The 9,513-nt window shown below is 28.8% G+C and overlaps 2 protein-coding genes and 1 long non-coding RNA gene across 3 annotated transcripts in view; all 3 read right to left on the minus strand.

Moving 5' to 3' along the window:
• LOC136084661 (uncharacterized) overlaps window positions 1-3,478 on the minus strand; it is a 7,136-nt gene extending 3,658 nt beyond the window's left edge. Inside the window, exons 1-2 of the long non-coding RNA XR_010640737.1 lie at window positions 3,326-3,478; window positions 1-14 (exon numbers count right to left, since the gene is read on the minus strand). The exon at window positions 1-14 is cut by the window's left edge and continues 31 nt beyond it. This is a non-coding gene — a long non-coding RNA (uncharacterized LOC136084661). The remainder of the gene's footprint in view (window positions 15-3,325) is intronic.
• A 1,327-nt stretch (window positions 3,479-4,805) lies between these two features.
• LOC136085356 (uncharacterized) lies at window positions 4,806-5,570 on the minus strand. Its single transcript, XM_065806657.1, has one exon. The coding sequence runs from the start codon at window positions 5,568-5,570 to the stop codon at window positions 4,806-4,808; it is 765 nt and encodes a 254-aa protein (XP_065662729.1).
• A 3,151-nt stretch (window positions 5,571-8,721) lies between these two features.
• LOC136085357 (uncharacterized) lies at window positions 8,722-9,060 on the minus strand. Its single transcript, XM_065806658.1, has one exon. The coding sequence runs from the start codon at window positions 9,058-9,060 to the stop codon at window positions 8,722-8,724; it is 339 nt and encodes a 112-aa protein (XP_065662730.1).
• Between the last annotated feature and the right edge of the window lie 453 nt (window positions 9,061-9,513).

The raw sequence follows: 9,513 nt of genomic DNA on the forward strand, positions 1-9,513 counted from the left end.
TTCAAAAAGTATTCCTAAATCAAAAAAATAACAATAGCCATCAAAACATAACCATATATATGGTTTATATATATAAACAGAAAGCTCTTTTGATCTTTATTACATTTTTATACACCTAATTTTAAAATAAATTTTTACAGCAAAATTAAATTTAAGCAACAACTAAAAAATAGTCAAGTATAAAAAAAAAATAATAATAATGAAAAAAAAAACTTAATTTGTGCAGTTAAAAATTCTCAAAGTTTATTTCAAAAAAAAAAAAAAATCACTGAATATTACACCAACAACATCCAAAAGCAATATATTTACCAGAAATATAAATGTTTTACATAAGCATGTAACATGCTTATGTAAAACATCTTGTATCATGCTTATGTATAACATGCCATGTTATTAAAGTAAAAAAAAACATATGTACAGTCCACATTTTGGATTGTTCACTCTTTTTAGCCTCAATTTTATTTATTTACTAATAAAAAAAAGACATTTATTTATTGAGTCAGATCAATAATATGATTGCAACATTAATTTTTACAAAAATAAACTTAAAAAAACAGTTGCCATATAAAAAAAGATTATGTAGTTAAGAACCGCACCCATTTTAAAATCTCTGATATTTCTTAAAACTTCTGGCATATGCGCACCATAACGGATCAACCGTGCCTAATTAAAGGTTTTTAAGATTTTTGGGCCCTAATAGGTTGGGTGAGGGCAGACCTTTAGCCATGCACTGTCCTACAAAAACTCCTTGATACATCGCGCAGTGACTCAGGACGTTCAAAAAACGGAAAAAATTAAATAAAATTTGACATAAGTTGTAAATAAATAATGTTTTATATCAAAATAACATTTTTTGGGTCAAAGATTTCAAATTTGTTGATAAATTTTTTTTTACGCGCAGCTTCGACACGTATAATGCGCGTATGTGTGCGTTAAAGGTGACTATACGCGTACAAAAAAATTTTTCTTTAAGTTTTAGAATCTTCGAGACAAACACATTATCTTGGTATATTACTCTACTTAATATTTTAAAAAAATGGTTTTTAAAGGATGTTGATACATAGAGAAAAAAAAACTTTATTTTGTTACATTTATTTTATTATTTACATTACAACTAGTTTAATAACTTCGTCTGGTAACGGTTTTACTCGATAGCTCTTATGTTTTCTAAAAGATATGCTTGATACTTTTGGATCTGATCTTACTAGAAGGTAGTGCATCTGATTCATCATTGTGTTTAACCTTGATATTTTTTCCGTGTGCTTAAGTCTAGAATTTCTTATCTGTTTATTTAAACTCTCCAATGCATCTTCCGAATATACCCCGATTGGCAAAGGTAATTTATGTGATATAGAAGAACTATGCAGTAGCAGTTTATGTACAGTAGGAGGCATAAGATACCAGTCATACAAACTCACTACACATTTAGCTGTTTCAGCGCAGTATAAATATAATTCATTGATATTAATAGGATATCCATAAGATATGGTTATGAGAATATTTTGCAATCTTTCAATTTTATCACAATCAACTTTAGTAATTTCAGAAAAAACTTCACTATTTTTAAATGCTCTTCTGGCAGTATTGCCGTCATTGGTATTTCCAGACCCAGTTTTAGGCATGTCAACATATAGGTTTAACCGTTCTCTGAAGAGTACCTGAATCTCTTTTTTTTAACTCTACAGATAACTTTTCCTCAATTGTTTTTGGCTTATACTTTTTAATTTCAAATTTATAACTCAAATAAAGAATAAATTCCAAGCATTTTAATAAATTCCAGCAATGCAAAGCTGGAAATCTGAGCCCTAAGGCTGACTCATTCTAAGTTTTTGCTTTTAATAAATTAATATTGTTCATCAACTCAATAACTGATATTAAAGGTCACCTTTCTTCCGGCAATACCAAAAACTTTGCAAAACATCTTTAAGGTATTTATTTGACTTTTTAGATCCGATTCTTCTTCTCTGGATACAATTGGACTCTCTTTTTTATATTAGAGATATAGGTCTACAAAAGTGACAACATAAAGGATTTCCATTTTTCCAAATTTCGCCATTTTCTACTTTGAGCAATAGAGGCATAAAAGCTGTACTAAAAAGATTTTCTTCACTTAAGTTCTATACTTGTGTTGCTTGTCTCGTATTTATGTTTATAAATACTTTGGCTTAATGCTCCATCAAAACTAATCATATAAAACTCTAAATATTTCGTTACCTTGACCACAATTAGGCATATCAATTATTTCAGTTATTCTACTCACAGTGTGATCTAACATGCTATGAAGAGTATTTACACTGAGAATATACATTTTGCAGAAATTTCAGAAAAGTGTATATTCTCAGGATAGCATTTCAATTTTTCCTCAAAATATCGTGCAAGGTAGGATAAATATGTACATTGTGTACAAGAGTTTTTGATCATTTGATATTGTTTATCGCTGAGATCAGTGTTCATTTTTAACGCAAGAGCTTCCTCTACACTCATATAAATGGGAAAGGTTTTATACAAAGTTTCATCAACTTTTTCTATCTCTAAAACATTAGAAATATTGTTTTTAAAAACAGAGGCTTTTTTTTTCTCCAGCAATATTTTCAATTTTTGCAGAAGCTAGAAATAGAGCTTCATGATGTTCAGTGGCTAGTTCTTTTCTTTTTTTTCTTTTGCTTTGCTCTCCAAGAACACTCCATTGCTTATGGGGCCTTCCAAAACCAAAATGGCTATTTTTATTGTTCATAAGATTTCTTTTTAGCCAACGATTTTCTTTTTGTATAAATGTATCATAATTTGGTCCACATTGTTTTAGTTTTTTCTTCACCTTTGAAATAAATATAACTAAAGCAACCTTTACTTTATTTAAGTTTTCCTTGCGAATTTCTTCAGTATTCAGTATTAAATCCTTTCATAATTTTAATTTATCCATTCCTAATTCACGTATACTTGGGATAAGATCTAATCATTTGATTGTTATTGTTTTTAAGAATCATCAACATAATAAAACTAATATATCAGAAACATTTTAAATTACATTATATATTTTTTATTTACACTGTTTAAAATTTAATTTTGCTATGGCTTTAACAATTGTAACATTGTTACATCCTGTAAAAACACTATATTACTAAGTTAACTTTATATAACAGGAAATAATAAAGTTGTTCAGTTAAGCTTTTTCAAACATGTTGTACTTATCGAATAATAAATCGTTCTTTAAAATTGTCAATAAATATCTTAACAAACTTTTAAATAGTATATAATGACAAAAGCACGTTTTTTAAAACTATATTTAATATTTATGATTTAAAAACTATATTAGAGGAAGTAATACCAGTAAAAAATAAAATGTAAGTTTCCCGCCAATTTCATTTGTTTTAATTATAACAAAATACTTTTAAAAATGGCGGAAAACAAGGTTTTTAAGTGTTTAACAATATTTGTATTTCTTTAATAACTTCCAATACCGCAGGAGACCGCAGTAATCCCTTTATATTTTAAAAGTAGAAATGTTAATTAACTAGAAAATATATGTATATTTTTGGAAATCGGTGGAACATTTTTTTAACTGATATATAAATCAAAAAAATACAATTACTTGCTGCCTTTTTTTAAAAAAGTCTTTAAACTTAAACAAAAAAATCAGACTTTTATTTTTCTTTTTAGTAAATTTGAAATATATAGAGCCAAAAGATTATCTTCAAAATAAATATACACTTTAAATATACAATTTAAATTAAAAGTACTCTATTTTAGTTAAATAAAAATCTCACATTTTTCAGATTTCTTTGAAAATAATAACAAATTTTTTCACTTCTTTTTACTATAAAATACATAATGAAAGTTTTATGAAAAAATTATTTATACTTTTGAAATACAAAATTATTGCAATTTAATATTATTTAAAAAAGGGCACTTAATTTATAGAAAAGTTGTGAGGGGTTTATTACCATTTTTTTTGTTGTTTTGAGTCACTGTGCGTCGCTTGGCAGTATATTCATTTTGCTTTATTCATTTATTATAAAAAAGTGCACAGCTTTGGAGCTCTTCAAACCAAATCGCACTTATGCATATTTGCACTTATGCTTGCACTTAACACTTATATTATTTTGCAACTAATTCGCCCTTACAAAAGATTCACATTTATACTAGATTAGATCTATGCAGATTCACAGATATGAAAATCGAACTTATTGAATGTAAATTCTATAGAATTCTTGTATTATATGACTTCTTCTGCTTGGTATTTTAGTCTTAATGGCGATCAAATGGATTAGATTATTTGATTACATAAAATCATGAACGCAGAGTCTATCAGATAGTGGAGGAGGGGGAACAGGAGGGGAATTTTAATGGCTTTAATTTTACTGAACTTAGGGGTCCCATTCAAAATTTGATGATTTTTTTAGGCATGCTTGTAAAAAGGAAGGGCCTTTGATATATTTTGCTGTGTAAAAATAATCTCAACCCATAAACCATTCTTTGTCATATCTTTTAATTGATTACCATTCTAAACCTGGAAAACATATATTCTCTTTTCATTGGGAGTACAACTAATGGGATAGATCCAGTGGCGGATTTACCATATGCGAGTCCATAGGCAATTTTTCTATTATATTAGTTGAGTTTTTAATTCTTGTGTTCTTTTGTGTTTTGGATATTTATTAGAACGTAACGAAGCAAAAAACGCACATAGGTTTTAAATGTACATTAAGTATTTTTTTTATTTTGGATGAAGATGCACTAATAAGACTACTCAAAATGCAATACCATTTATTTTTTTCGCAGATTTTAGGAGGATCGATTAAATTGACTTAAAACTTAACCTTTCTGACTTTTAAAGACGCAAACTCATCAATTAAATCAGAACAGTCCAAGGACCGACTTATTTTATTTTCAATGGAAATTAAAGCTAATGCAGATAAGCGGTCTTGACCCATAGTGGAACGTAAATAGTTTTTTATGAGTTTTAATTTGGAAAATGACCTCACTGCGCTTGCCACTGAAATAGGGGAAGTTTGTAAAATTTGTTGGGCAATAAATAAATTTGGAAAAATTTCGATTAAAGAATTTGCCGTAATATACTTCAAAATTTCCAGTGCATCTTTCGATTCCGCCGAAGCTTCCATTCTTAAAAATGTATTTATTTCCGAGTATAACTCTTCATGGTTCACGTCCGATTCTTCTGTACTAGGATTTCTCAGTGATATTTCTAAATTTTTACAATCATTCAACAATTCATTTGCATCTAAACTTCGCATTTTTTCGGTACGAGTTAAAAAACCTAATATTTTGTTGTATGAATCAAGCATTTTGAATCTTTCATTTAAGCTTACTAATGCAACATCAATTATTGCATTAAAAAAATCTACTTTATATTCAGACTTTCCATTTAGAGGTGTATCAGTTCCTTCATATTCAAAAAAACGTCGTTTTCGGCTAAGCCGTACTTGAGGGAATACTGGCTCAGTACCTAATTTTATAGCTATTTCTTCAGATTTTTTAATAATCGCTTCAAATGATTCATCACTTCTGAATGATTCTAAACAAATTTTCGTAGTTTCCACCAATTTTATCATAATAGAAATATCTGCCGAGGGATTCTACATAACTTTACTTACTTTGTTAATTTCAAACAATAAATCATGCCAAATTGTAAGTGAAAGTATAAACTGATATGAGGATATCTCATTTGCAAGACCGTTAGCTTCAGAAACAGCAACTCCAATTGAACTTGAATCTGCAACTTTGTATAAAGCTTCTATAATTTGAACCAAATTATCTTTTACAACTTTTATACTATTTATACGGCTTTCCCAACGCGTATCTGATAATGATTTAACAGTCATTTTACAAACACTTTGCAGTATGTCCCATCGAACGGTTGATGCAGCAAAAAATGTAAAAATTCGTTGAACAGTACCAAAAAAGTTAATTGCAATTGATACTGATTTCGCAGCATCACATACCATTAGATTAAATGTGTGGTTAGCACATGGAACGTAAAGAGCTTTGGGATTTTTTATACCAACAACAATCATACTATAGCTATAGCAATATAACAAACTATAAAAAACGAGAAACTAAAAACAAAATTTTTGTCAGGAAAAATAAAAAGATCGTTAATGAAGACATTAAAGTGCTCACAAAAACAAAAATGGCATAGCGACGTCAAACAAATATAATACTACAGAAACCACAAATCTTTTCAATATAAAACCAGAAACGTACCAGGATTTTGTATATTAAAATGTACATAAAGAACTCAACTCATAAATTCATAAAGACTCAAAGTCAGAAGGAAGGAACAAGCGTCCTCATGAAAGCATTAATGTAAAATAATAAAAATAGTATGTAAATGTGATAAATTAGTAAAAGAAATATCAGTCTTTGTTGTAAGTTCTGTAACGTCGAGTCTAATCAAAAGCCAGCGTAAGGAGTGAATATAAAAGCCACAACAATAATAAGGGAAGTGCCAGTCGTAAATCAAAGAACCCAAGATGGCTTTAACAGCAATGCAAGGAGAGTCTCCAACTTTAGACTTCACCAACTCACCAAGGATATTCCCAGGGAGGGGGCAGCCCCGCTTATGGGACTATTGTCAATAACTGTTAGCAAATGTAGCCATACTTCATCGAATCCACAATGGATAAAACACCTATACATGGAATAAACACTGATCTATGGCTCAAAGAGAAACCGCTACAACAAATACCCGGAACCAGCATAACATCCCATCACTGCTCAGATTATGTCTTGTGCAACAGTAAAAATGTAAAGACAATATTATATAAAATAAAAAAACAAACATGGAAAAACAGAAAAAGCCTTTGAGACGTGTAGGTGTATATGGGCAAAGATATATTTGTCACAGTCATTGTCAATGTATATGAGACTAGAAACCGCATACTCTTTCATATGGTTGCCAGGTATTATGTATAACGCAAAAAAAAATTGCTATAATAATAGATGTATATGTAAAGTTGAATATTTTATAAAAATACTGTTTATAAAAATACTGTACGCATACATTATATTGAATTTTAATAAATGAGTTTCGTTGTTTATATTTATTGTACTAAGAAAATTTTTTTATATTACTTGTACTAAGAAAAAAAATTGCGAGGCCACCGGCAAATGCCTGCTTTGCCTGTGCTTAAAACCGCCGCTGGATAGATCCCTTTAATTAAGTAAATATTAACATTGAGAGAGTCTTGTTTTTCTTTTTCATAATTCACTTAATCCATTTTATTTAAGAAACTAAAGTTTTTTTAAAAATTGCATCTACCAAACTGGTTGGCTTTGTCAACCAAATTATATATTTTGACAAAAAAACAACCTAATAATGTAGATCATTTACGAAAAGTTTAAGTAAATACCAGTTAAAAATATTTATGATACAATGATAAAAATAAAATAACCAACTGAAACAATTACAAAAATGATAAGATAATTTTATAATTTAAAAAAAAAATCAGTATTTATTTTTAAACTACAATAATAATGAACTAAAGCAGTTGGAAACTGCTTTAGTTTGTCACTATTCTATTAAATAAACCGTTCCATTAATGACACACAACTGCATAAACAACGATGATATGTTTGTTTGATTAGATAAGGTATACTTTGTGGGGTTTAAGAAATAGTACAACAGACATATTATAGTAGAGTAAATAAATGTAAAATAAATGTAAATAAATAATGATACAAAACAGCAATAAGATATTATCTAACTACAGTTAAATCATATTTTGCAATTTTACTTGAAAATAAAAGAGTTGAATTCAATTTTTCCTTAACTGTTGGTGAATGATTAATAAAGTAAACTTAAATTCATGGAAGTTTACTAAATTAAAACCATATTTCAACAGTAGTCAAACTAAAATAAAATAATGGCAAAGTTAAAATCAATGAAATAAAGGAATAAAAAAGAATCATTTTTTTAAATATAATTATTTAATAATAAAAACAAATCAAAAACTTCAAGTCTTTGAAACCTTATAACAAAAAACTTCTTCAAACTCCAAGCATAAATAAAGAAAAAAGAATAAATCCAAATAAACAAAAAAAGCTCTAGCATAAATAAAATTATAGACAAATTAAGTATAAATATAAAGAAGAAGAAGAACAATAACGCTTTAAACTAATACTACTCTTTAAGCTAGTACTACTTTTTAAGCTAATGCTACATTTTAAACTAATACTACTCTTTTAGCTAATACTACTATTTAACCTAAATTTCTAGCTTATTTATCATAAACTAACTACAACTTGTAAAATCAAACAATTATCTCACTTGTAGTACGATGAAAATGATTACTTGATTTTGAATCTGATATAAAACTTTATGACACTCACAACTGAAAAAAGTGAAAACGGATTAAAAACAATACATAAGATCTGAGATTTGAGGTTAAAATTTAAAGTATTTATAAATGTTGTTTTTAAATCGATTTACGTTTGGAAACTCTATGATTTCTGGTGTTAGTACATTCCAGTCATTTATAATTCCATTAGTGAAAATTTTTTGTCTAATTGTGTTATTGACTCCTTATGCATTTTTAATTTATGACCTCTTGCTTAACAATTAGTATTAAAATATTCAATTCGGTTAAGCAAATTTAGTTCGTCAATTTGTTTTACTAATTTGAACATTTGGATTAATTCACCTTGCCTTACTGAAAGAAAAAAGAGGAAGATTGTAGAGCAAGATAACGATTGACGAACGACTTAAAGCAAATAAATAATTAATTGCAAGTTATATGAATCAGGAAAGCAAGATGAAGGAAGCGAATTCCAAAGAGCTGATGTTCGAGGAAAATAACTAGACGAATAAGCGTTTTTGGAGTACTTAGGAACAGTCACAGAAAAAGAATGACACTTAATTGAATGACGAGTAATACGAGAATGAATTTTAGTAGATGGCAAAAGAGACGCTAGCTCTTTAGAGCTGTGCCCTTTATAGTTTTTGGAGAAAAGAGAAAGAGAAGCAACATTACGACGATGTGATAATGGTTGGAGGTTGGCTGCAAGAGCAGGTCCAACTATGTTTACAATGCGTTTTTTCATCTTGTCTTAAAGAAAAAGGGCATCATTAGAAGAACCACCCCAGATATGGCAACAGTATTCCATACAAGGCCGGATTTGAGATTTATAGAGATAGAGAATAGAATCCGAAGTAAGAAAGTGACGAGCTCGATAAAGAGATGCAACCTTAGCAGATGCTAATTTTGCAACTGATTTGATATATGGTTTCCAAGAAAGATTGAAAGTAAGAGTTAATCCTAGAAGATGAAGAGTAGATGACTTATCGAGTACATCACCGTTCATAAATTTAGGAAGATCTAAATTATTGCGATTACGATTGGCTGAAAAAAATTGAGTTTTATCTGAATTAAAATTCACCAGCCTCTGTGAGCCCCATGCTGTAGCAGAAGTGAGATCCTTTTCAAGCTCAAATGCCCCCTCCAAGCAATCAGAGGGTGTTGGTTTCTTATCATGACAAAAATAAATGGTAGTATC

Source organism: Hydra vulgaris, chromosome 09 (assembly GCF_038396675.1).
Source record: "Hydra vulgaris chromosome 09, alternate assembly HydraT2T_AEP".
NCBI lineage: Eukaryota > Metazoa > Cnidaria > Hydrozoa > Anthoathecata > Hydridae > Hydra > Hydra vulgaris.

Coding starts and splice junctions, on each gene's coding strand:
- LOC136085357 (XM_065806658.1), bottom strand. CDS start 9,060: ATGAAAAAACGCATTGTAAACATAGTTGGACCTGCTCTTGCAGCCAAC.
- LOC136085356 (XM_065806657.1), bottom strand. CDS start 5,570: ATGATAAAATTGGTGGAAACTACGAAAATTTGTTTAGAATCATTCAGA.